Source organism: Neodiprion pinetum, chromosome 1, assembly GCF_021155775.2.
Source record: "Neodiprion pinetum isolate iyNeoPine1 chromosome 1, iyNeoPine1.2, whole genome shotgun sequence".
Lineage (NCBI taxonomy): Eukaryota > Metazoa > Arthropoda > Insecta > Hymenoptera > Diprionidae > Neodiprion > Neodiprion pinetum.
In genome coordinates, this window is record NC_060232.1 from 25,008,478 (window position 1) to 25,035,970 (window position 27,493).

Below are 27,493 nucleotides of genomic sequence, written 5' to 3' on the forward strand. Positions count from 1 at the left end.
GTCACGAAAGTGAAATCTATGGGTTCACGGTTCAAGTTTTGGTTCCAATTGAGAAAACAACTGATGCATAACTGTGATGAAATAGTTAGCGCAGTTTATTCATCGAGCAAGTATAAGTCTGGTACTGTTCAGTAGAGTTTTTAAATTGTATTTTAAGGGCACGTTATACAAAAAACTGTTAAAAAAATTTTTTTAATCTTTTTTCTTAATGCCAACATAATTTTAAGGGTATAATGTAATAGACTCCTGACGAAAACCATGGCGCCTCATTGTTGACACCATAAATTGACCAAAAATTATCCAATCTGCAAAAATAAAAAAGAATCTTGTAAAATAACGTAGTAGTAATAGTGTGACGGAGTGAATTTTTATTACTTTTCAAAAATGAAGAATTTACAGTATTTGAAAGTTTGGCATGTAAGTTGAAAAAAAAATTGGTGTTTAATGATTTATAGAAAATTATCCTATCAAAAAATTAAAACAAACCTCTCGTCAGACTATGGAGAAAATAATTATCAAGATTAAAAAAAAAAAAATAAAAAATATTAAAAATTGACTGAGTTTAAAATTTCTGGTAGGTATGTACAACGCGAACTCACGGCAAGTCTTCCATTCCAGCTTCGTACTGTAAACCTCTTCTTCAGCTTGTATCTTCGTGTTTTCTTATGGTTTTCTGCAATCTCTTGTCAATTCGAACTTCTTTAGTGGGTTGAATTGATTGTATCCTGGCGTATTTCAAATGGTTAATATCTTCTCTCTCACAATAACTATGCGCTTCAATCCCAGCGCTGATTCCAAGTAATTGTAGCATTTGTAAATAACTGAGAGCTCCATCCAATGTAGATACCGCAACGCTGATTGCAATTTCTACAATTTTACAACTTCTTGTCGTACACTGATAAGCAAGTTTCGAAATTTTAGTCTTGAGACTCTCATTATTGTTTTGAATAAATCCACCCAAGCACTTTTTTAATAAATCATTGCTACTCAATACCTCGTAGATGGGTTAATTGCTGTTTGTACGATTTCAGGTAAGGAAGGCTTATGGACAAAATTTGACCCCTCTGCTTTTGCCTTCTGCCAATCGTACCAACTGTTACTACCCAGAGGACAATAAGAATACTGTGGAGTCAGTGGATATTTCATGATAAAAAGTCGTCCATATGGCTTTCATCACATCCTCCACAGAATTTACGAGGTACTATTTCTTATTACTAATCCGCAATAAATAGTTCATCTGTTAATTTTGTTGTCAATTTTCCGTAGCAACTGAAACTTGATCCTCGACGTTGGTTTGATGTTCTAGACTCACTGTTCGGTGAATTTTACATTTAAATAACGAGTCCACTTTTACACTTATTGAAATTTCATGCAATGCAAAATTAATACAAATGTTGGGGGGGGGGGGGGTATTACAGAGACAACGCATGTGAATAGAGTCAAAAACATATTTAGTATAATATAATGTTTCTATGCATACCAATGTGCTTATAATATAACAGAGTTTTGCGTGATGTCTGAAACTAATTTACGCTAGGTAAATTTTCCCCAATAGCCTGAAGATCGAAATTTTTCTTCAGACCTTGCCAACAGCGGTAGTATTCGGCGTCAAGACGCTGGCAGGTGTGTTCACCCCATTTCGTTACAGCAAGACTAAATGAGGATTCGAACATGAAGGCTTGGGTCCCATCGGCAATTCGTTCAGCTCGCAATTCTGCGTTGGATGCACCTTCGAAGCATGCGGCATCCGGTCCGTGTGGCGTCATCATCGAATGCAGAGAGGCACCTCCGGCTTGAAATCCCTCTTCCTTGGCTTCGTAACGACCCTTTATCAAGCCCATAAACTCGCTCATACAATTTCCTGCAGGAATAAACAACGAATCGTCAAGTTGAAACATGTAGCATTCTTGGAGTATAGGTCCTCCATATTTGTAGTTACTATATTCAAGAGCTGCTGATGTCATGGAAAATAAAACTAATTTGAAGTATTTGCCGACGAGGACTGCGGGTTCAACGAGACCAAAGTGCAAGTAAGAGAAATGTGGTTTTAATTTTATTGCAGTTCGTTGAGTAAATGTGCGGAAACTTACGATGGTAATACGGAGGTCTGAACGTGTGTTCTTGAACCGACCATCTTGGTGGAAATATCACAAAGTCCGCAACGGCGGTACCAGGCTTGTTGGACGGGCAAGTGAGGACAGTGAAAATCGACGGATCCTGCAAGGAGCGAAATAAAATTGCAACGCAAGCATAATATTCTTCGGCATCATAAATGTCAACAGTAAAATACCGACACAGTGATCGAAGGACACAGAGTTCACGACCATGAACCGATCCAGATCGTACTTATAGGGTACGTAATTTCCGTGCCAGGCAACAACGTCGAAGGGACTGTGACCTTGAGATGCGGCGAACAGTTTACCCTGATATTTGCAGATTATCGTGAACGGTGCTTCGCGTTCTTCAAACCACGCCACCGGTGTCATGAAGTCACGGGGGTTGGCAAGTCCGTTGGCACCTTTGTCAATCAGAGGAAAAGGGTGCCACTCGTTACTTCTTTGGATGCTCATTGAGCAGACGTCTACGCGTTTCTGATCGAGGTGCAACTTACCAATCGGTCCGAGGTTTGGTAGCTGAAAGTGATTGTCGAAGACCTCGAGGATGTAGCCCCGCGATGGACCGAGCACAGTAATCGAGAAACGCATGCCCTGCTGTATGACGCATATCTCGTTCGGCTCTACCCTCATCTTGCCGAATTCGGTTGTGATTTGCAAAGCGCCGAGTTGGGGCACTGGAATGTTTTTCGAAAGTCATGTCAATCACTGGCAATTATCCGAGATCAACGGTATGGTACCCTGCCTATCTCGCGCTTGCGTAGCACAATGGAGGCGTATAAGTCGGACGCGATCGGACAGATCAATTGTAAGTACGGATCAATTAGAAATTATTTACTCTATAAGCATGCCAATTTATTAACAAAGTGTATTTATATCCTACGCACCGATCAAGAAGTCGCCATCGGCGTTGTAGAGGGCTTTGTCACGCATCGACGCGTTGCAAAGATAAACGTGGATGGCGATACCAGAACGGACTCGAGCGTCCCCGGCACCACAGACCGTGTGGAGACCTTGAACGAAGTCAACTGCAGGGTCTTGTCGAGTCGGTACGTCAAAGGGCTTCCACCGCATCTGCGTGTGGCCGAAATTCATTGCTTCCGATCAGTACTTTAGAACGTTGTTTCGGTACATCGGTATAATTTGTCAATGCGGCGAGATGATATATTATCGTCCAGCTTGTATTCACGTCACAGTTGTCACTCATTTGTGCAGATCGTTACTTGCCAAGTAAGGGACTTGATATTCGAATACAATAACTATACGAATATTATTTCGTTATTACCTATTAGGTACAAATTTTGGACTCAGTACTCGTCGGGTCGGCCGTTAAAGCAGTCATTGTGTCACCCCTCATTGTATAAGTCATTTTGTAATCATTGTAATCGCGTTGTGATCATGAAAACGTCTGCAATCTAAAAATCATTTTTTATTGATGCAATCATTTGCAATCATCTCGTAGTTATTGTGATTACAATAATCGTAAAATCCCGAAAACTTTGACCTTATTTTTATGAAATTTAAAAATTGCGCCAACAAGATAGTCTTTTTCGTTGTTCGTTCAGATGGCAAAAACAAAATCACCGATGATTACGGATGATTGCTTTTTTTGTAACCGCAATAGTCATATAAATTTTCTGTACTCAAATTTTAATATTCAAAAAAGGAAATTTTTGTTAATCATAAAAAATTTGACATCGTCCGTGTAGTTTGCAATCATTGTGTCACTTTTTTCTAAGCGGCTAACTCCTCGTCAGTACCCGAGTCAGTTCTTGGATTGTTTTTGCGTCGAGGTGCTCGTCTTGCGAAAACGTATTCGACATGGTCGACGATCGTACTATCTAACAGCTGCTTCCAATAATGATAACTTTTAGTATGAACAAACCTGGTTCGGGTTCGGTGGAATTTCATCCCAGTTGTGTGTTAGATATGTGGCTTCATTTGCAGGAACAAACGGTTCGTGAAGTGCTGATGGTCTGATGCGGTACAGCCAGCTTCTTTTATTCTCTAGTCTCGGTGCTTGGAAAATGAAAATTTTTGTCAAGTAAATTCGGAGAGAAGAGACTCGCAATGTTGAGACCTGATATTATAATCACCGGTAAAAGCAGTGCCAGATAGTTGTTCGGCGTAAAGGCCATAAGGGCATTTTTGTGGATTATTCTGGCCAACTGGCAGAGCGTTTGGACAGCGTTCGTCCTCGGTGGAAAATTCGGAGCCAAAACCGGTTAGGTACTGGCAAGAATGAGATAAAAAAGTTTTAACCTGGTTCTAGTGCTTCTTAAGTGTGAGTGTTACGCATATCGTTAGATAAAATGAGATACGTACCTTGAGTTCGTCCTTCATCGCGATCGCGCAGTTTTCAACTGAATAAGCGATTCCATGTTTCGCGTCATTTTATAAACGTCGTTTGACCTTAAGTTGGTGTCAACAAGATAAAATTTATGCAAATCGTTTTTACGACTCAGCTTTCCAGCCAATCAGATACCCCGTATTTGAAGGCGCGACCATCCCGACAGGTTTTGCACGCCACAAGTTCCTGATATCGTACAAGTAAAACGTACACGAGTCTCTCTTCTCGACTGACGAGCCCCTGATCACATTATCATATTTGATAATGACACTCTCTTGTAAACAACCACACCGAGTTTGCTAAAGCTTGAGCACGTACACTGTAGAAGAATCTAGTCGTTCGAGAAACACTGCTCAAATTCTATGGTAGCAAACTTATAGAACATTTGATTCTACGGAACTGCTCAAAAAGAGTTTATCTCTTGCTTAGCGACTATTGTTACATTTACTTACTTCGTTTAGAGTTAAAAAAAGACGTAGGTAATAGTAATATAACGTAGTTACTCTATCATCGTTCAGAGAATGAGAACTGATTGAACGAGTCACTTTTCGAGATAACATGTGATATGGCGGAATCAAGATAATTGTTCAGTTAATGAATAACTGCCGCAATATGCTGATGTTCCAAATGTCTTACATATTCAAATTAGTTTATCTGAGCCGTAAAATTCCGTGAATTGAATGAAACGCGAGCGTTCATTTATGGAAAAAGGTATATCACGAATGGGAATGACAAATTGACTACAATAACGCAAAATTGAAAAGTTCAGGATATCCAACGTCTCCGTGAGTTTTATATCTCGGTGGAGTTCGATGATCAGGGAAGATCAAGGAAGGTCGAAATGCGAAATACGTAACGATTAGTTTTAAAATTGAAAAAACCTGGAAGTTTTTTTTGTATCAGAATAATGCTACTAAGTGAAAATTTTGAGATTAAACTTGAAGTGTGATTTCAAACCTCTCTAAATCAAGAATAGTTAAATACGTGATTTATCACGGTTTGGACAATGCAGAGTTCCGTGTTATTATTCTCAACTCGTTTGCTAACTTGTTCCGAACAATCAATTACTACCTTTCGTAAAGATTAAGAATTATGCTCGGGACAAAAATTAAGTGCGGTCAAATAGAGCTCACAAAAATTGAATTGCAAAAGATGCTATTCCTTTCCTATCAGATTTCCGAATGTTCTAAAAGCTTTTTCTCTCTCGTGTTTGCCTATTCTTGATAGCGTGTCGTTTCGATAAATCAGGTACGCGTTTGGCACGTCTTTACTTCAGCTATTGCAAAAGGAGATATTTTTGAAGGACACTTTTTTATAATTATATTTATCCAGGAAGTATCGAAACAGGTAAATTCTAATAGTTGAAGAATATTCAAATACTCAACTGGCCCTGCAGATCAAGGATTGGGCAACGTCGTTTTGACCACTTTTTTTTTAGCAACGATCACGAAGCCTGACTATATTATGGAAAATGAATGATATATTTTATCTATATTTTATCACGGTTGTTCAAGAGAAGTGCGATATTGAGAGGCAATGAAAAATCGGAATATCATGATTGTGTTTTGAAGAAAAAGAAATGCATATTGTAAAATAGGACATGTTTGGAGTTCTTTCACTTATCGGAATGTTACTCTAGCAGCTTCCGTGACGTTTTTACTCTGTTTCAGTTTTTCATTTCCTTGGTCATTTTATCCATTCCAGCTTAGAACAATTATAATTCTTTGTTTAGTGGGAACATTATTTCATTTGAACTTATACTTCATGTTGTTGTCCAAGAAAGATCCACGTGATCAATTCCCTTTCAATAAGCATGCGTTCATCCATAATAAATTGCTTGAATATAGCCATTAGATTATAATCAAGAAGTCAAGTTACGTAACGCACACTTAGATCCTCCGTCCTGTTTTACTCTTACATCACACACTGATTGCCCGTTAAATGAGTAAAAGCGAGGGCTCAGGTTTCACACTCGTACTATCTATTCATTTGTATAGACATTTTCAATCGATTTAAAACAGTTATCAGTGAAAATTTGATATTTTGCTGTGACGATTAACTGCAGATTTTCCTAAACAGGTATTTTTCGCATCAAGTTTTTGATCTCAATAAATTCTATGTATAGACGTTTAAGTAAGGCTTGGCGGGTATTCTGGACCCAAAAGCTGTTTCTTAGAAATGAAATATTTTCATTATTTTTGACAGGACTAAATGGATTTAATGGGTAGAAGAATGGTAGCGTTTGGTAGTTAAATTCCTAATTACACTATTTATCTTCGTGATTTCGGCATTATTTATGTAAAACACATAGCTATGTTTTATATAACCCATAACTTCGACGGTAAACGGTACATAGAGAGAATTCATTAAAACACACATGCAGATTATTTATTTCCGTGTTTATTCAGCAAAAAATAACGTAGTTATGTACCCAGCAGATAAACCTCTTCAGTTTCGCTCTCATTTAGACTATTTTCACCACCATGCCTGACAACCAGAAACAGAAAAAAAGTGTGACATTATAACGTGACAGAAATTAGACACAGAGAAATCTGAATCTGAAATCTGCAAGGTACGTCAGTCGATCAGCTGGTCCCCCTTGTATTATACACATACCTACATACACTGAGAAAAATTTCATTTGTTATAGCAGCTAGAAAAATTCAGTGAAACAGCTGGTGTCGTAAAAAAAACTGTTTGAATTTTGTTGGTATTACGAAAAACGAGGTATACGTAACCATTTTGCGCTATTGTCGATAATTTTTTGGTAATTGCAACTCAAAATCAGTTTTTTCGGTTTACTCTATTTTTTTAGTTAAATAAGGCTTTAGCATCAACTTATTGTCGCAGAAGCATTGAATCTTCGCAACAGTTACAATAAAATATAGTAACAGTGATCGTAATGAGAAAGAATAGTAACGGATACCAGACTTTCCGGTAACGGCTAGAAAACTAATTTTCATTTTCTACCTAGAACTGTATTTTTCGATTTTGGTAAAAAATGAAAATATTTAAGGACTGAGCGGTAACCGGAACTAAAAATTTCTCTCAGTGTTTTATAGTTACATAATTATTGCCGACTGATTTCCACACCACACATTTATCATCTGACTGACAACAGCTCATTCAATTAAACTGGCACCGATCACGTATGTAAGCTGAAAAAAGTTGCGTCGAATTATTTTTCTTTTTGTTTTTGAAATTTAATCGTTAAGCTAATCGGTTCCTAATTACTTGGGATATTCTTGTGTTTCAACGAGAAGGGAACGGAGCCGCCGAACTAAGGATGAGGACCAGCAGTAAAAGAGGCATACCTACGACACGGTGAAGAGAAGGCTTTTACAGTTATCCGTGGTAGGGGAAAAAGTTACGAGTTCTCCGGAGGCGGAGTGGTATCCAGGCTCGATCGGACGATGGGTACCAAACAGCGTGTAATCGGCATCTCTTCACTGTGCGGCAATTCTATTCCTGGCAGTATTTCAGCACGCGTAAACCGGTGCCTTCAGATAAGAAGATATTTTTTACCGTTTGCGGGGTCAGGAAAGTCGGTGCTATTGGCGACCCCGGCGTGACCCTACCTTCGGCGGATTCCAGGACAGGCGTAAAAACTTTCGTTCTTCGATGGCCTGGAGCCAAATTCAAACCGGGAGAGTAACGCCGATCGCGCAACAAAGCCACTTCCTTCCTCCGCTCGAATCCCGGTCGGTCAAGGTCAACGAGAGGAAAGCGAGAATCTTTTCTTTTCCTTTTTCACACGCTTTTTACACCCGGTGGCACGGTTACTTGGCGCTTGATTCTTGCCGATCGGCAGCCGCCACTCCGCGATAAAAAATGGCTTGTATACGGCGTTAGGTAATTGCTTCGGTTGTTTGCTAAACGGGAGCCTTCTGGTAATTTTGCATTCTGTGATGGAGATCTTTGCTTGATTACCTGACGGTAACAACGCGGATGAAGAAGTCACAATAAGAAACAGTCTCGTTATATCGCATAGTCATTTGTATCTGTGGTATAGAAATACGCACGCATTTTTATTATACATATTCAATGCTGCGAATCGATCTATCAGAACAGGTTTTTGCAGTATGAAATGCAGGGGAAATGATGAATGATTCTCTTCAAATTGGTACATACACCAGCGTTATTCTTGATTATGCCATTTATTAAGAATAATAACGGTATTATTATATAGGATAGAAAGCCTGGAAATTTATAGAAAGTAATCGAATTGCTTCAAGTTTTATTTCGTGAATTCTGCGATTCAGCGACTGTGATGGATTGGGAAATGCGTTTTGTATCGTGGAAAAAAAGTTGACACCGAATCCACTTGTCGCGCGTATTTTAAATGGGTGAATCTATAAACTCACTGTTGAAAATGGGTTCATGTTAAAAGAAAACGTACGTTAATTCTATATTCAAGAATATTCATTACAAGTGTTGTCTTCTTCTACAGAAAACAACATTCACCATTTGGAAAGCAAGCATACTGACAGGTTTATGCATATTATATGTTAGAGTGTTTGAGAAAAAAAATTACGATTTTCCAGCGTGGCCTCACTTGAAAAGTTTGTCTGGGTCAAAAGAAAGATTCTGTCGAAAGGTGAGCGTTCTACGTTATGTGGAAGATCGCCCTCATCTTTTGACAGAATCTTTCTTTTATCCTAAACAAAATTTTTTAGGAGGTGCCAAATTGTGGAAAATCGCAAATTATTTTTTTCTCAAACATCCTAGTTTATAAACACCCGAACAATTCGCTTCATCGGACGATGTGTCTGAACAATTAAGGTACAGCAACGTTTGTAACATATTTTTTCCTCCTACTGCAGGGGACGGCGGTTTTCGAAATCAATGAGAAATCCGCTAAATTATCGTTCCATTGTAATCCGCATGGAAACAATACGCTACCTAGATATTATAATATACGTATGCGAGGGCCTGTAAAGTTGAAACGCTTCTTTAACCACGGTATGCATAAACGGACTTTCCTTTGCACGAGGTACACTGCGATGGATGAACAAATTCTTTTTCCGTGTACAAGCAACTCATGGTGCACAGCTTATACATGGTGTACCTGTAATACGAAATAAACGTAAATTTAGTGTAAACAACAACCGGAAGAAGGGACTCGGAGGTGCTTCCGACTTAGCCTTGCACTTAGTGTTAGTCCTGATACAGTATATAGCTGCTGGTAACTCAACGAAGCATGAGATTGGGAAATGTGGCAATGCGAAAAACATGTATAACAAGGTAGAAGCTGCGGGCATGGTAACGGAAGATCCCTCAAGACGTGATTAACAGCTGGTTCGTGTATATGTTGTTTTGAGTACAGGCATCGTTCAACCATCATTGATTCATGGCATTGATTCGAATTTATTTTTCATCCCGGTAGAATCTGGTAAAAATGAAAGTCGATGAAACCTCTTGATCTGATCCTATGCTCTGGTTTATCGATTGTTCAAACAGCTTCTCACGACGCTGCGTTTCTAGGTCGATCCGTCAATTTACGCTTCGTTTTATCCTCGACAGTCCGTACCGATGGATGTAAAATTTTGATTTCTTCTGGAATAGCTGACCGATGAACTGCGTAGGATCGTCTAATAATTCCCGAGCAGTTTGCAGTTGGAAAAAAATTGTTGCGGCTCTCTGGCTTACGGCACATACATACGCTTACATGTTCACGTCTACTTTGATCAAGCGTAAGAAGATTTATCAATCGGCTTGATTGCTTTCATGTACCGTAACAATTGCTGAGAGATCATTACTCTACCGGTAGAAATCCATGGGATGTTAAGACCGCGTACGTCTCGACGTCCTTCGAAGCAAAAAACCATCGGAGAGACTTTATCACGTACGTTGTACGCAGTCGTTTAACTTCAGTGACTCACAATTTCCGAGTTAGATACTTGGGTACTGCGGTTGATAGCGAAAAAAGAGAAAAAGATAACCGAAAAGAAAAAACGTAAACTCGATTAATTCCGAACTCCCGTTTCCCACTAAAGTGCTTGAAGACGACACTCAAAGGTGCGGGAGCTCACTGGCACATTAAATTCCGTTAGTTTAACGCCGTTCCAAGACTCACGGAAGTATCCGTGGAGAAAAGTTCTACTTTCTTACGGTCTCGGTTAATAACAAGTATGCAGTTAGTTTTACTCGCGTTGTAAGCAGGTAGAAGCATCGATGGATTCGTTGTAAACATTTGCATTCAAAATTGGCATCGGTTTTACGGGAGCTACAGCGGCTACTTCGATCCTCTATCTGTTATACCATATAATTCAAACAGTGTACCGGAGTGAACCAATTTAGTTCAAACAAATGTTAAAATGGCATGCTGGCACTTATCGGCATGCGGTTCCGTATGCACGACCACCGTGAGAATAGAAGAAGGAAATACCGACGCCGGAATCACCTCGATTCGATACCCCAGCAGTCAATGAGTTACGAGGTGATCAGATTTCAACAAGACCTTTATACCTATAACTCTGACACATCATGAATGTTACTGTATGCACAACGATGTCTTCGAAAGATCGTAAGTGACGTTGGAAATTTAATCTTTGACCAGTTACGTGTCGTCAGAAGCAATCCAATGGTTACCAACATCTTCAGTATGATGACTACAACTTATTACACACGAGTTATAACGACTGTGTGAACATCGCGGTTCTCTCTCTTCGACAATAGCGCCAATCTGAAACGTTGTACGAAAACCGAAGAATTATGTGGAATACTCGACACACTTTCATATATTAACTCCAGTGGCCACTGCTCATTACATCGAGGTGAACGTGATGTAATCCGCGTTTCCCTGCCTTTAAAAGTTCAATGAAATCCAGCGGCGATGATTCCATTTGGACAATGAATTATCCTTATCTGATTCAGCATGTCGTCACAAGGTTCGTTAATCGCATAGAACTTCCTTTGCTTCGAGGTAGTTATACTTTGATTTATATCTACTGAAAACGCAACCGGCAGACCGAGATCTATAAGGTCTCCTTCTTCCTTTAATCGACAATCTATGATTTATCCAGATCCCAAGTTCCATACAACGCACTTCGGAATTAAACCTCGAAGCATCGAGATGATTTCTCGACAATTTTCATCCACGGGATATGGAAAACAGTGGTCCTGCTGTTAACCGTCGGCGACCTCATAGTACGTACATCACTACAAGTAACCCAAATTGGTAGAAGAAAAAGAAAAATTGCGACAAGCACGTTGATAAATCCCCTGACGAATGGCGTAACACTTATGGCTTACCGATTTGAGCCTCGAAGATGCATAAAATTGAGGCAGGTTGTCGACACAGTTCGTGGACCCAGTGCCCGATGGTGATGGGAATGCCGACACAGCGGAGGCGGAGGTGGTGGGAGATGTTGGCACAGAACTCGGTCCGAAGCTCGGGCAACAGTTGGCGGAGGCAGGTGTTGGGCCTGAGTCCCGGTCTGTCGCTTTCTGCACCTGGATGTCGGTTGCCGAGGGTTCGTTGCCCGCCGATCGCGCTCCTCGCGACTCTTCAAGATTCGCGGACTGACGGACGAATGGACAAACGGTGTTACAGCTAATTAATCAGTGGCCCGTTCGATGCCGGAAGCCGAACCGTTGAACAAATTGGAATCGTAGTTAACGTTAGACGTTGGGCCCGAAGGTGAAAAGCACCGACTGTGTGAACTGTTCTGTGTTGTGCGTTGCAGCGCTTACCGAGTCCAAGGGACTTTGTTTACTTACGGTTTAAGTCGTGCTGGAAAGTGTGCAACGGAAAAAAAAAGGAAGCAAGAGACCATTACTGGTGACAACCGTTTCTCTCCTCGCGTGTGAAGAGCGTCGAGTTTACGCTGACAAAGGGACACCGGAGAAAGGTATGAATTCCTTGTGCTTTTGATTCAGCGCTGTTTTTTCTCGCTTCCTGCAGGGACCGATTTTGCGACCATGATTAGACGGTACGTGCGTGCGCGTTTATAGCATGAAACTGCTATGTAAATACAGTAAGTCGTTGTATTTAGGGCACAGTTTGGCCGACTGAAGAGAACACGGATAACCGTAAGCCAGTCGTTAGATGAAAACGAATTTCGATCCGTGACTTGTGTCGGTTTGGACGAGGCCAGGTTTAATAAGTACTTAAAAAATCGACTCGTGATGCGGCTGCAGAGGCACGACGCGAAGATCGTTACCTTCTCCCGATGCATCCTCCTCGCGTGAAAGTTGATTTTTAGTGTCAATCTCTTTGGGACAAGTATAAAGAAAAAGGAAGAGGTGAAAAAAGTCGTAAAATCGATTGACCGCAATCGTGCGAGACTCGCAAGACTGACAAATGAAGAGGCGCGTGTAGTTTCGCGTGAATGTTGAGAATTTATTATTTTCCACATACGTATAATAGCTGTACGAATGAGAAACTGTTTACGACAAGGAACGAAATGACGTTTCTTGTTTCTAATTTACAATTAACCGCAAGACTTGCGATTGATGCAGTAAAGTTTATTATCAACCTTTTACTTTTACCTGCGTAGCTCCCTCCTCTATTCTCTTTCTCTCTCGTAGTTTCATTGTTTCCGGTTTCCGGTTTCCATCACTGTACCGACGCATATTCCGATACAAACCATCCGGTGACGTTGCTGCGGATTAATTGACCGGTGAAATTCGAAGCGAAAATCCCATCGATCGACGCTGTTCTGCACTTCAATTTCGAAAGCTTCGTATTAGTGCTTTCCTCTATTCCAATGCGTGTAGTGGTGTGTATTGTAGGTGCGACGCGGTTACGGGGTGTCCGGAAAGCGTGGCCATCGTGCTATTTAAAACTATAGCACAGTCAACGGTTATACCGTAATTTTCTAATATTGCAATTTTCCATACAGCCAACATGTTAGAGACTGGATGTATTGCATGATCGCATTAACTTACGTACGACGATAATATTCCGTGTTTCGCACAACAATGACCTATTTTCTGTTACGCTGCAGCAGTTCTCGTCATTTATCCTAATAAGTTATACCAAAGCTTATTTCAGTTATGGTCTTCCGTTTGTGTCGAGCTAGCTGTGTTCACGTTCAGTGAGTAAAAAGTGGATGTAATTAAGAGCGTTGCAGACGCCAAGTTTCACCGACAGCTATATAAGCTCGCGTATCGTATGTGAGCGAATATTTTCAAATGCGGATTCAAGAACGCAGCATGGTTCTTAATGATTTGTCAATTAATCGTACCAACGTGTAATACTAAAATTTGATTATATCGGAACTGGTGTTGCAATCTCGATAATATAATCGTGCAGTTGAGAAATATTGTGTATCGGCGAGTCGTTGGCACCGAATCTACTCCGCTTCCTAATTGCTTCCTTTGCCGCTATAGAAAGTTGAACCTCCATGGGATAGGAACTTAGAATGTAGAAGATAATTGTTTAAATGCGGGAAAGCGTTTACTCTTTATTTTATTCAACGTCTTAATCGCCGCAGCGTCCGACGAGCGATCTAAGGTGCGTTTTGAAACTGTGTGTATGCGTGATTTTTATCTCGGTATCTAATAATCGAAGGTGAATCGGCGTAACAGTACGGGTCAAAAGTTAGGAAAACAGAAGTAACCCATTAAATAATCTCTTCTAATGTTATTTCCGCCAGTAATAATGAGCGCGAATGAACCAAAATCTCCACTCTGTAATTCAAATTAATACGAGAAAATTGTATCAACGCAAGCTAAGATATAAACAATTTGGAAAAAGGTTTTATAATTCAAACGTTCAATATCATCAAACTCTAGAGTTTTTCTAAACCGGTTTTAATGTTTCTGCGACTATTTTAATCGCTGACCAGATCTCTACAGATTTTTCAATAAACATTGAAGAAAACTTGCATCATAGTATAGTTATAACGCGCTTAACGTAATTGTTGACGAACATCCGTTGAACTATATTTACACAAAACTGTTGTTACAGTTTTTTTCAGTCGATCTCTGGAAACTTTTACACATCGTGAGCGAAATAAACTCAAAAACATTGGAATTGGGTGAAAAACATCCGAGTTTACTGACTTGCAGCATCCGTAATTACAAAACCTTTTCTCAAATCCCAGAATTATCAGCTTGTGCTATTCGAATTTGCTCAGATCCAGTTTCGTAGCATAGTAGAGACTTCGTATAATTCGTGTTCGTTATCATTGGCACAAACGACATCGCTGGAGACGTCTTAAGAGATTTTTTCGCTTCTCCTATAACCTTTTATTAATCCTTAACACCTCGTAGAGTCTTTTTTACAGAATATCGCCGTAGGCTGCGCGATGAGATCTTTACAGAACAGAAAATACAGTGTATAATATATCTTTACACATACGTCGAATGGTTCGATATTTTTTTAATTGCGAGCCTTTCAGCTACCGAACAGAATAAATTATCGCATTGATTTGGAACAATTTTACCCGAACCGAAACGCATCCTTGATTCGCTAATAGGTCACAGTTCATCCGCAAATCTGTGTTCTGAAATCGGATAGTAGAGCCGAAATAATCTACGCGGCCGCATTTCGTACACCTGGATGTTTCTTCACACCTAGATGCGCGATCGTATACCTTGTACGTCGTATTACAACCGGTCAATTAATCCTACTGCAGTTACAGAAAATCGATCATCCGCTGAATTACGCTCTTACAAACTTACAATTGTTATCAGCCGTTCACATCTGATCGTTGCCTACGCAAGTTCGATGTAAATGTAGTGAGCCGAGGTTTATGACCGTGATTTACACACGCCTGTAAATTATACGGGTTATCCTCGTTACTTTGCAAGCATCGTCCGAAATTGCTCCGGTCTTATACACGAGCAGAGAAAGGTTCATTTGTTTATTCGCTTCGCGGCGGTGAATAAAATCCGACGAGTTATGTAAATGAGCAATGTTCACCGAGAATGAGTATATAATGTATGATCTCTCTATTTAGCGTGTCTAAATGTATACGCGTGTATTAAGTAGAGCGCAAGAGACACAGGCGAACGAAGATTTAGACTGTTGGAGTTATTAGCGATTTTGCCGCCATTGTGAACGTACCTGTAGTTGTATCTCCCTCTCCCTCCCCCCCCCCCCCCCCTTCCCCCTTATCGTTCCACGTGCCTTGCTCTGCACAATTACTTTTTAGAATTGCATTTAGTTACAATAGTAGAACGTTGCGTCACTTTGTTCCTCGTTCCTTAATGTTACCACCCAGAGGAGAGCATCGTTCCTTTTCGTGGACGTAAATAAAAATAAAAAAAAAGTCTTTTTCAACTCTACTTTTGGAAAGTTTCAACACTACGAGCATATTATGCCACGCAAATGTTTTAGGCACGTAACATGCATGAATGGAGTATCGTTGTCGCAGAAATAGTTTTGCGAAAGTTTTTAATCCTTTGACGTTACAGGCGATTCTTAGCGGTCTGCCATCCCTGCAATATGGTGCGGCGATTAAAGTCGCAGTGCAGAGAAAATTTGAGAAAGTTGAGGGCGATGAAAACGCGCTGCGGTGATCGCCTATCACGCCTACGCTCGCGATTTTATTGATAATTAGTAATTTATCGCTGTACAGATTTCCGTCCGATTGCACACGGCAAACGGACGCTGACGGAAGTCCGAATCCGCACACGTCACGGATTGAAATAAACAAATAAAACAAGAATTAAACAACGGAACGAAACGGCTGATTGTGAATATAGATGTACGTGACTGGGCAGCGGTTTCAATGGGGTGTTTCAACATCGTGCAGTGATTTTTTTTTTTGTCTCTATTTCGCCATCGACGTTTTGTTGATCAGATGTCCCTGCAGCGAGTCGTCGAGCACCTGCATGGCTGTGTCAAATTTTAACAATTATCCCGAGGACAATGACAAACGACCCGCTTCTCAAACTTTATTCAACGTTGTTTATGCTTCGATTTTTCTCGTAACGCGAATAATAACGACGTTTCGCAATCTCGCGCAGACACGCTGCGATGACTCGAGGAACACGACGTGTTACGTGTTACGTGTGAAATTGTAAATCGATTTTTTTCAACAGGACATTAGTGACCAGCTATCGCTCTGATGCTGGGACCAGGACAATGGCGCAGCATCAGCTTATAGGATCTGATTTTTCCGAAGACCTGAGCGACGGGACGACCTGCAGCTGCGCAACAAGTTCCATTGACAAGGTATGAATTTAATTGTTTCAAGAAATAATTGCGGATTTGAATTCCCGTTGTATCGGTGTTTTTCTTTTTTTATCTATTTTTTTTTTTCTCACCGTTGAGCTTTCTTTTTCTTTAAACTGTGACATTCACTTCACTAGTCATAATTAGTTGGGTATTGCGTTACGTGTAAAGCATCGAGCTATTGTAACTCGACCAAGAGTAGTTTTCGAGCTCGGTTGTTCACTCCGTTAACATAGCCGACTAATTCCGAGGTAATAAAAACGAACACTGAGACGAACAAAAAAACGTTTCTCACGGTTTCGAATGAAAACTAGAATCACAGGTGACACTGGGCGATCGTCGTTAACCATGCCCTTTTTTCTTCCTTGCTGTACGGGGCATATAAGTATATGTGTTTGAATATATAAACGTAATTATGCCTAACGCCTAATAAACATAATATACAAAATAAATGTATGCATTTTCGAGATTTAAATCACTTTTGTAGTTGACTACTCGTCGTGCTGATTGTGAGAGGTTATATTCTAAATTCACTTGCAGATTTGATGGTGTACTTTTATAACGAACAGAGTCGTGACAAGTCGTTCGAAATGATGTCCAAATCCATTTGAAATCGCGTAAACCATTTGTCTAATATCATCTGGAGTCACTGTGTAATGCCAAATTGCTATAATGTATACTTCTATGCTCGAACTTTCAAAAAAAAATTTTCAAAAATGTTGTTTCGAACGCGCGATTAATGTTGACCAAAAATTGACAGTCCGAGAATTTCAATCGACAGAGTTTAATTATTATAATGAATTCAAGAAGAATATTGTACGATTTATTAAATACTGAACTGGTTATCGAATTAGAAAATCTCGTAGGCAAATAAATGAAAATAGATTTTTGATAAAATGTGATTTTTAGCAAATAATGAAAATAAACCCCGAGTCGTGATGAAAAACATCATAAGATGCAGTTTGACATTTTAGACGCTGTATTGGAAGAATTTCAACTTTCCAAAGTTGTTAGCAAGTGGAATTCGTCGGTTAGAATTCAACATCGTCTGCATATTTTTTTTCACCTTGTTTCATTCACGCAAAACTATACGAATTTGTTACCGCATCTTCGAAACCGTTTCTTAATTATGTTTCCGTTTCGACACTTTTTCACCTAATTAGCCAACACGTTTGATGAATTCCTAACGAAACTTTCTCGAATTCATGAAATCTTTGAAATATTTCAAAGGGCGGCGTGATCACCATCTTCTCACGTTCTCATCAACATCGTCAAATATTGCCAGATATATCTGTCTTACCGATAACCAATCTACCGTACCAAATGACATCCGCATTGAGTTAACGAATCGTGTTTTTGTTCTTTTGTTTTTGGAAATTCCAGTGTTCTCTACGCGGATGCGAAATGTTCCAAGAGCCGTTTTACCTTCATCCGCCAAGCGCTAGACCGCGGGATGGCATCTACATAAATCCAATGACCGCGTTCATAGCGGACGCACCGCCAAAACCGAAGGACACCGAGTCCTTTTACCTTCACAGTCCGAACGACCTGGTCTACACGCGAATAACGCCTCTATTCGGCGACTCCGGGACTCGGGAGGGCGTCGAGAGGAAAGATGAGACGTTAACAGGTAAGTGGCACGTCCCAGATATTCCGAGTGTCGGTACCTGCTCCGCCCAAGGTGACCTCGATCCGGCACAACGGCCCTCTCGATGCCCACATTTTCTCCTAGATTATTGCAGATGAGCCTCGGGGATGTTGGATGTGTCGAGCGGCGTTCACGACGGTCGATTAAATCGGCGAACACGCAATCGTCGGACCAGCTTTGACTAACACGACGCGACGTTTCACGCGCTTGTGCTAAATCAGATTGAACTGACTTAGTAGGGGAATAGTGGAATTACATACGAACGTTGTGTAATAGGCCATGTAATAATGGTTCATCGATGTCGTAGCCGTGGAGGATCCTATTTTTAAACCTGGTTGATCTTCTACACGTGTCTGTAACGCAGGACGAATTCGTGCATGATGCGAGAGACATTTGGCCGCTCGTTCGAGCCGATCGGATCAAGTTTCGAATGCTTGTTTAGCTGCGAAAGTGTACATAGACCGTTGTCGAGTGCCTTGAAGTTGCAGTCGATTTACTATATTTAATCCGTCAAAACGTCTATTTGTCGCGGTACGGGAAAAAGTCAATCTTAAAGTTTGAAAGCGCGTTATATGAGAAAGATTTACTCTTCGTCATTCGTTCTTTCGTCTTTTATTGTAGTGAATTGGTACCTCGACGGAAAATACAATGATTTCTATATTCACCAGAAAATCATTCCTCAGATGGATGACCGGCCTGTTAAATAAATAGATTCAGTAAAAACCTTCGGGAGACATGAAATGGGTGGAAAATGTACGAGATTGGCAGTTCGTGAAGAAATTGGCGATATCAAATCTATCGCAATAAACATTTCCTTGCCTCGAACGAGCACGTGGCGATTTTTCTGAAACTATCATTTACGTATCAATCAATTCGCGTACTATTATTTACGATATTAAACCGTCACCCGTACAAGCTATCAATAAACTTTGAGTTTCTCGAAGTGAGATCAGTTTGAACATGCACTGACCAACTTCCGACAGCCGTCGACAGGAGTGACAGATTCGTACTTTTCTCTCATATCCTGCATCCACGAGATCGCAGACCGGACGTAGATACAGATCATATGAATTTAAATCACCGGTTATAACATCCGGAAAAATTGAATAAAAAAAAAAAAAATAAATAAATAATCACATTGGTGAAAGTGTGCGCATACGAGAGACGCAGGTTGCATGATGAGGTACTTATCGGGTCTATGAAGCGGTTGTACCTGCACTGTACACTAGTGTGTATATAATAACTAATTCGTTTTGTAATTCGTGTTTGCTTTCTTCAACAGTAAAGGTGGACATCCACGCGAACAACGTTATCAACAACAATATCATCAACAACAACAATAATGTTCACAACAATAACTACAAACCGATCACTAATGGCGTACCGATAAGGTCGAACGTGATCAAGGACACCGAACACGCTTATGAACAAATTTGTTTGCGCCAGGCAGAAACAGATAGCGTCACGTCGTCCCACAAAAAAATTTCCGATAACGTTTCTGACAGCAGGTGGGTAATCAGTGTGTACCCCCTTCCTACATGAGAGGTTATAAAACTCCGTTGTCTATCCTGAGATCAGTCGACTTTTAGATAACGTTCGATTTGCTCGATCGTTTTCGCTTTCAGTTCTGTCTTTCATCGCGCATCGCTTCGTAGAGTTTAATTAAGGGCAATTTCAAATCGAACACCGGCTGAAACGCGGCTATGCCGACGTCAATGCCGCTGTCGTGTGTCCGAGGATGTTGACGATGGACCACGCATCCTAACGCAAGTCCGTGGCAAAGTTTCGCTGCTTGGATTAGCAGGCTGTTTTAGTGCGCGATGATAATAATACCGAACTTAAGATGCGCCCTTGTACATCCGGTTGGAATTTAAAACGGTGTAGCAAACTTTTCTGGTAATATTCCTTTCACAATGATCCACACGCATCGAAATATGAAATGAAACGAAAGATAGTGTAACGTAGAGTTCGTTTATCCGGCATCGTTAATGTAGGATTAAGTTCGCGCAAGTGATAATAATATAATATAACTAATGCTTTTTTCTTTAAATTCTCTTTAACGTTCTCTTTAAATTTTTGTCTACGTTGTGCTTCAGTAATTCTCGTAAGACAGACAGGCGCTACAGCAGGTCCAGCAGCGTCAGCGAGTCCTCGAACATGAGCAGCGAGCTCCAGGGATTTTCCTCACCGATCTCGACGCCTTCCTTATCGAGGAACAGCAGTAGTGAGAGAATCGACAAGCCGAAGCTATCCGAAAATGGTTTAGGTACTTTACGTATATTCGTGAATTGAATAACATTTTTTGAGGAAGTTTAAAAATTTTTTTAAAAGATTTTAACTCAAAGTTATAACAACGTACGTCTCAAATGCACAGATATGCCAAAACTGTGGAATAAAGTGTGTTTACCTGTGGATTTTCAGAGAGAAAAACTTCGGTACAGAGCACGATAAGCGAAACTGAGAAGGAACCAAAAATCGTCACGAATGGATCCAGGTAATAAAGCGTCTATTGGTATTTGCTGCAATAATTGTCTAGTACTGAGTCTCTAAAATCAAATGAACTAGCAGGTTGGACGACTCTATGAATAGCCGTGATCAATTGTTTATCGGACTCGATGACCAGTCATTACGCAACTTAAAACCCACTCAAACGATTCTTCTGTAACTAATGACGCAAAGGTACAAATTTCAAACGTCAACGTATACACTGAATAGAGTGTGACAACCTACTGACGATCGGTCGAAGAATCAGAAGACTGGATAATATAGCCTCCTTCAGTGTCACGGTATAGAAGCATTGTAAATTAGCGACAGTATTGTAGTTTGACGACAGCTCGGAAATGCGTGCGATTTTGATCTGGACAATGATTATAGGTGAATAAGCTTTGGGGAGCTTGCTATCGCGGATGAATCATAATGGCAATTGACCGCGTCGATAACCGTTGCTTGAATCGGAGACTGCGTAAAGTCGTAAGGGTATTTTATTGACTGGCAGGAAAATACTACGAGATCAAAAATTCGAACGTGTAAATGTCGAGTAAGCGTAATCTTCCGTCCTTTTGATCAATGCTACTAATTGCTCATACATTGGGTAATTTGACCAGATTTGATAATATTTTTTGTTCCATGATAAAAAACGTAGTGTACGATAGAATCTGAAGATCTATTACTGCGTAAAGAAAACACATTGTCTTACGAAGTCAACGAATTGGGTTGCATGACGCATCAATAAATGTGATCACACAGGAATGATGGATCATGGCTGTGTGTGCCGACTAATCGGTGACTTATCGTTTATCGTTTGCTCAAAGCGCATATACGTTTCTGCACACTAAATTTACGAGCAGAAACCAACTGCAGGGAATCTCTAACGCAGATATTTGCTCCGTTTCAGTTTTGTCAAACCACCTCCTCCACCTCCGCCGCCTCCGCTTGATCCGGAAGAAATAATCATCGTTAATTCGAAGGTCCTTGAAGTGGTAGACAAGGAAGACAGGCCTGAAGAAACGGAAACCGGGCAGGAGAGCAAAAATGATTCCGGAACTACCTCAAGTGAGTATTCAGTCGAATCCCAGCCGTGTACTACATGTCCGTGTGGTAGTTACCATTGATATTGCAACGCGTGCTTACGCATGGTCGGAGATGATCGTCACACTGATTTACCACGAGGTCGTGTTTTTATCAGTAATATTACTCATTCGGGTTTGGTTAACCGCGAGAATGTATGCGTGTAATCGAAAAACGTTCATGCATAGAGGTGTAATCAATGCGTAGGTACCGTACGGGGTTCACAGGCCTTTGGTTTGACTTGACATCGATTAGATAACCGGAGAGTCCCTACATTATAATCGTTAAGCTTCAATAACGGTGTAAATATTTATCGGGAAATTAATCCCCCCTTGCGTTAGTCCAATATTGTTTTGTGTCAATGGCTAGTATCTTTACGTGTCCGTTGTTGGGTGCTTTACGGCGACAAAAGATGTCGTTTTCAAGTCAAGTTCTCAGTTGGTTGAGGCACAGAGTTGTGAAAGTAACCAGCAGTGAGTTGATTACTGTGCACGGATTTTTTTCCTCTACGGCAGATATGAATATTCAAGCTCACAAGATCACATCCGTTATCGGAGCTTTCGCGAGAGGCTTAAAAATTTATTCGAAAGTAGACGAATAATTTTTACCCCGGTGACGTTATGACCGCCTAAAAATTAGCTGAGTCGAATCGGGGATACGTATCAAGCCGTCGGTGATTTGTCGGGCGTCGTCACCCTTCTCCGACCAAATCGCATAATTGCAACTTAGTTATTTAGTAATTTAACAATTTAGCAATTTAGGGTGTTGCTAGCCGTTAATTAGACTCCAACTGGTGATTATGGATGCGATCTTTACTAGACCATGGCAGTCAGCGGGCATATAATACACTTACCTCGATTTCACTTATACACACTGGGTACCTGCCGGTGTGGCTTGGTGCCACTAACCAACCACTTATAATAATGAGCGTTTACTCGTTCTTTCTCCCCCTCCCCCCTGCCTTCCAACCCACCCCACCACGATATTCCCCCCCCTGCCAACTCTGTGCGCCCCTTGTCGCGGCACAGCGACCATCAAGAACGGCGTGTCTTCGAAGGAGGCGGAAGTCGACGCGCCGGCCAGTTCGCAAGCGGAGATCGTTGAGGAAATCAAACCGCAGCAGGTGAACCACCTGATTAGCAAACACATGGTGCTCCCGTTTATTCCACCCAAGTTTATCAACGCGGCTGACTCGAATACGCTGCTCAAGCCGTCCGAGTACCTTAAAAGCATCTGTAAATCATCAGGGAAAAACACCTTGTCCAAAGCCAGGTGAGACAATTGCTGTTAAGTATAATGTCAATTGTATAAAAATCTTCACAAGTTCTCCAAGACACCTCATTGATTCATGATTCATCCAATTTTATACAACTCGTATATCTCGATGAAATCTCTGTCGATTAGTGGTCAGAATTGACTGGAAAATGTAATCAAACGTGAAATTGACGTGGTCTAGCCAATCTTTGGCTTAGAGTTCAGTTCGATAAGTCGACAAAGAGCTAAGGCTTGTTCATTGAATTGTTTACTATACTGTACTCATGATTGATTAAAAATCTACGATTTCGACCGTAGTCGTTTTGGTGCTAATATCATACAGGAATTGCCAAGTTTTCCAGAGGACAAATTTTTTACCACTCAGTCCATATTTCCACGAGGATTACAGAAAACTGTTTTAAAAAATGTCGCCATTGGAATCCCGGTGAACTAGAATTGACAAGGTGAGGTTGTTTAGAGTAAAAATGTGTGTGCTTAGGTGCCTTAACTACGTAACGAACAAGAAAGCGTCCAAGCGCATAAGTGGCTCGGTCCTCTTTCACAACTTTACAAGCTCTACGACACACTTGAGACCCACAAGACTTGATGATCATGACGGCGGAAAAAATGGCTAGGTTTCATATTTGAATGATGGATACACTTGATGTAGTAATGATATTTTATTAGCGATGTGCACGTCTTGTACGATCGTAGCTGAGACTGATGATATTGAAGAGAGCGAATATAGAAACTTTTTCATAGAGCCTCTCGGAAAAATTGGTCTCGATCAATCTTTACTTTACTGTTAGTTGGATTATTATATTCTTGTAGAGATTTTGAGGAGCTTTTGATAGTCGGGTCGAAATTCGGTTGCCAAACCTGTCTTACTGACCCTTAATTTTGACGCGCAGATCCGTGGACAACCTGGATATTCAGAGCAGACAGGAAGAAGAGCCGAGCGAACCTGCGCCTGAACCACACCTCCTTCAACCTGGACCGCCACCGCCGCCACTACCGCCGCTGCAGAAGAATCCGGAGACGCAAAGTCAAGCCGCTCCGGAAACGGAAACAGTCAGACCTCATCAGCCATTGGCGACAATCAGTATCCAGGACTTGACGAGCGTCCAGCTGCGCAGGACTAACACGAAGATACACGCGACAAAGACGTTCTCCGCACCACCACCGAGAAGTGTGTCGATGACCAACGGTAAGTGGATGCTATTATTGTGTACGAGTAACGTGGGTGTTCGATTTAGAGTTTTAGGAAACCCGAAGTAGTTTTATTTGTTTTCGAAAGGCAAGTTCTTGCTTTGGATTCCGAATTGACACTATTGATTCCACGTCAATGTGAAAGGCGTTAGATTATGGATAGCGTATTAACACACGCTCTTGAGGAGAATTACCGTCTTTGGTACTATAAATTTGGGTCACATTAATGGAGTGGAGGCTACTTGCGCGTTATTAAATGCTCGTGGATTTCTACTCAGTACGTTGAAGAGGAAATAATCGTATAGGAATTAAGTGAGTCGTGAAGAATTAATTTGACAAATTAATGTCTTTTACCATTTCGATGTTGCGAGTAATTCGAACGCTTAGTACTGGCTCATTGACTGACGTGAGTTGACGTTCGAGAGTTTTCATTTAGAAACCGATTGTTAACACAACGTGAAATATTTGCGCAATTACATTGAACTTTAGATTGGATATTCTTTAATTTAGCTTGAATAAATTTACTGAGAACGTAACTTTGTTTGTTATGGAAAAATTACGTCGCTTGTTTAGATTATTAGACATTCGTATCATCAGCAGTGACCTCAGAATGCAAAAACACTGTATATATGTCAACACGATGTCTGAGATTTGAACAGTTTGTAAACCAATGCAGAAATTGTAAAATGATGCGAAATGATCATCAAGGGGCAAGTTTTAATATTATTTATAAATAATCTTGTTAATCGTCGGCTCCGTAGATAATATTTTGGTATATTCCCAGCATTCTTTTACTCATGTAGAGGCAGGTTTCCAACTGCTACGTTGTGCGTTATTAGTTTGACTTATGAATCGTAAGTTATGACTCTTTAAGTTATGACCGCGCGAGTTCACGTGGAAAAGATTCTCTGAACTGGAATTGACTGGCAAAATCTACTTTCAGAATTTTTTGCTGACATTGAAATACTCGAGCCGTAATTTCAACATCCGTTATGATAATGGACGTGCTTCTTCGACACGTCACCTAGCTTTCTATCTTTACAATGCCCGAGTGAAACAGCCAGTAACGTTAAAGGGCGATATTAATTATTATTACAAAATACTAGAACTATTTTTTCGTTCCTAAACTACATTATTAAAAGAGGACGGAGAGTCGAATATTTTTAAAGAAAATATGTTGATTGATATTTATCGTCACAATTGCTAAATTTCATTGCGTCTTCAACGTGACCTTCAACTGCGTCAGGGAGTCAATTGTAATGAATTGTTTTTACTGTGAAGCAACTGGTGAAAACAAATTAATCTGACATATCGTATATGTGTCTTTTCTTTCGTACACAGTTTCGGAACCATTTTTTGTACAAAAAATTGACCTCATTGCGGAACTGAAAATGTCCAAGGATATTTCTGGTATAAAGAAACTGAAGGTGGAACGAGCCCAGGTGGAGAAATCCCAAGAGCAGAACCTTATGTCGGAAATCACGAAAACGTGCAACGCCTCGAAATTCGTCGATCAGGTAAACTAGCAAAATATTAATATTTGCGACAATCAAGAAAATAAAAATTGATGGCCAACGAACCACGCATAATTATCCTCTCGTAGATACCGGAAAAAGATAGCGCGGGAAATGTGATTCCCATATGGAAAAGACAGATGTTGGCTAGGAAGGCTGCTGAACGGGCGAAAAAAGAACTGGAGGAGCAAATCGCGAGAGAAAATGAGGAGAAGAGACTGAAGGCGATTCCAGCATGGAAGAGACAACTCCTCGCGAAGAAGGATCATGCCGAGGAAAAGAAGTGAGTTGAACTGCAGGCTTCCATCGAAGCGTGAATTTTTATTGCCGTATGCGATGATTCGATTTGGCAGAAAAAAACTGCTCGTGTTTGAATTCCGGGTTGAAATAGACGAGCAGTTGCAACTGCGAGTCGATTTTCTGTGTTGAGTCTTTCTTTTGGCGTTTGATCGGCACCACGGATTTTTTTTCACAAAAGTCTGAAAGTTCGTTGCACCTCATTTAAACTGTCAATTGGATTTAAAAAATTGAATTTCAGGCTTAATCACGTGACTCCGATCGCTCCGGTCGTAGCCCCAAAAGTGGAGGTAACAGCGCCACCAGAAACGACACTGAACGGAGCAAAACTGAAGGAAGCAGGAGTGAAGGAGGTCAAAGCAAAGGAGGAAAAAGAGAAGGAGGAAAAGGTTGACGTGGAGTTGCGACGCAACTCGACCAACGAGGTGGACGATGGACCAATAATTCCGTGGCGAGCTCAGCTGAGAAAGACAAACAGCAAGCTCAACATTTTAGAGTAGATTTTACCTCCGTTGGCTTCGCACGACTCTTTTCTAACAATGCGGCTGTTGAAATTGTCGCGCAAGTCGACGCATCGGGATGTTTCAATTTCGTACGGACGTCTAGGTATACGAACTTTGCAATTTTCCTCGTGAAAGTCCACGTCGATGATACTTGCGACGTTTGGTACCCCGGAGCGTTCGAATACCTGCAGATCGATGTTACATTTGGCGTCGCAGTTTGCTTCGAGCTTTTTTTAAAGCTCGGCAAGATCGACGTAAGTACTTATAATTGCAGCTCTTTAAACATGAGGGATAAGTAACGCATTAATGTATCTACTTATCGTAAATTCTGCAGTGTGCAGTAATCATAAAGATGTATATTTTTTATTCTACGGTGGTACCTAAGCTCTATTATTCTTCTACACAAACGTCCGGGGCAACGACGTAGTGTGACTATTTGAAAATTCGGTTCATTATTTTTGTAATACCCAGTCCGGGCAAGTCCCACTTCCGTACAATTTGTCACGGTTGTCAAACACCTTGATATCCTCATCGCGCGTTAGATTTACGGTGATATTCTAATACAGTCTATTCCTCGTCAGCTGCCCCGTCAAAGGTGAAAATCTGTAATTCGTTCATTCGTTTGTAAGCATGATGAATAACTGAGTATTTGTTGTAATATTTTGTAAGCTGATGTAACTACAATGAGCTTACAGCAGCTAGTAAAGCTTTTTTTGATAAATATACACGTCTTCTTTTCCCGTGAGCTGAATAAATTAAACGACGGAAAAAACATACACATCTCAAATTTGCATCTAACTAATCTACGTATACTTAAAAAATGGTATTGACCGATTGTCCGTTCAAGTCAAATTTAACGAAGCCCGATTAAACAGGGCTATCTCACCATTGATACGTTTGATGACAA

General features: G+C 40.7%; 2 protein-coding genes across 2 annotated transcripts; one reads left to right on the forward strand and one right to left on the reverse strand.

The window, feature by feature from the left end:
* Positions 1-1,434: 1,434 nt before the first annotated feature.
* Positions 1,435-4,550, reverse strand: hgo (homogentisate 1,2-dioxygenase). Its single transcript, XM_046626919.1, has 8 exons — positions 4,440-4,550; positions 4,211-4,346; positions 4,000-4,133; positions 3,002-3,188; positions 2,612-2,791; positions 2,295-2,518; positions 2,091-2,217; positions 1,435-1,861 (listed from the first exon to the last, which is right to left on the reverse strand). Exons 1-8 carry the CDS (start codon positions 4,455-4,457, stop codon positions 1,524-1,526), a joined length of 1,344 nt encoding a protein of 447 aa, XP_046482875.1. The 5' UTR covers positions 4,458-4,550; the 3' UTR covers positions 1,435-1,523.
* Positions 4,551-11,801: 7,251 nt separating this feature from the next.
* Positions 11,802-27,307, forward strand: f (espin protein forked). The gene is made up of 12 exons (XM_046625279.2): positions 11,802-12,317; positions 16,462-16,594; positions 17,978-18,224; positions 19,525-19,750; positions 20,339-20,508; positions 20,664-20,736; positions 21,637-21,794; positions 22,838-23,081; positions 23,975-24,270; positions 25,614-25,789; positions 25,876-26,069; positions 26,325-27,307. Exons 2-12 carry the CDS (start codon positions 16,505-16,507, stop codon positions 26,581-26,583), a joined length of 2,133 nt encoding a protein of 710 aa, XP_046481235.1. The 5' UTR covers positions 11,802-12,317; positions 16,462-16,504; the 3' UTR covers positions 26,584-27,307.
* The last annotated feature ends 186 nt before the right edge of the window (positions 27,308-27,493 follow it).

Coding starts and splice junctions, on each gene's coding strand:
- hgo (XM_046626919.1), bottom strand. Junction 2,792..3,001: donor CGATGGCGACTTCTTGATCG/GTGCGTAGGATA, acceptor AAAACATTCCAG/TGCCCCAACTCGGCGCTTTG. Junction 2,218..2,294: donor CTGTGTCCTTCGATCACTGT/GTCGGTATTTTA, acceptor CGCTCCTTGCAG/GATCCGTCGATTTTCACTGT.
- f (XM_046625279.2), top strand. CDS start 16,505: ATGGCGCAGCATCAGCTTATAGGATCTGATTTTTCCGAAGACCTGAGC. Junction 20,737..21,636: donor ATCGTCACGAATGGATCCAG/GTAATAAAGCGT, acceptor GCTCCGTTTCAG/TTTTGTCAAACCACCTCCTC. Junction 21,795..22,837: donor TGATTCCGGAACTACCTCAA/GTGAGTATTCAG, acceptor GTCGCGGCACAG/CGACCATCAAGAACGGCGTG.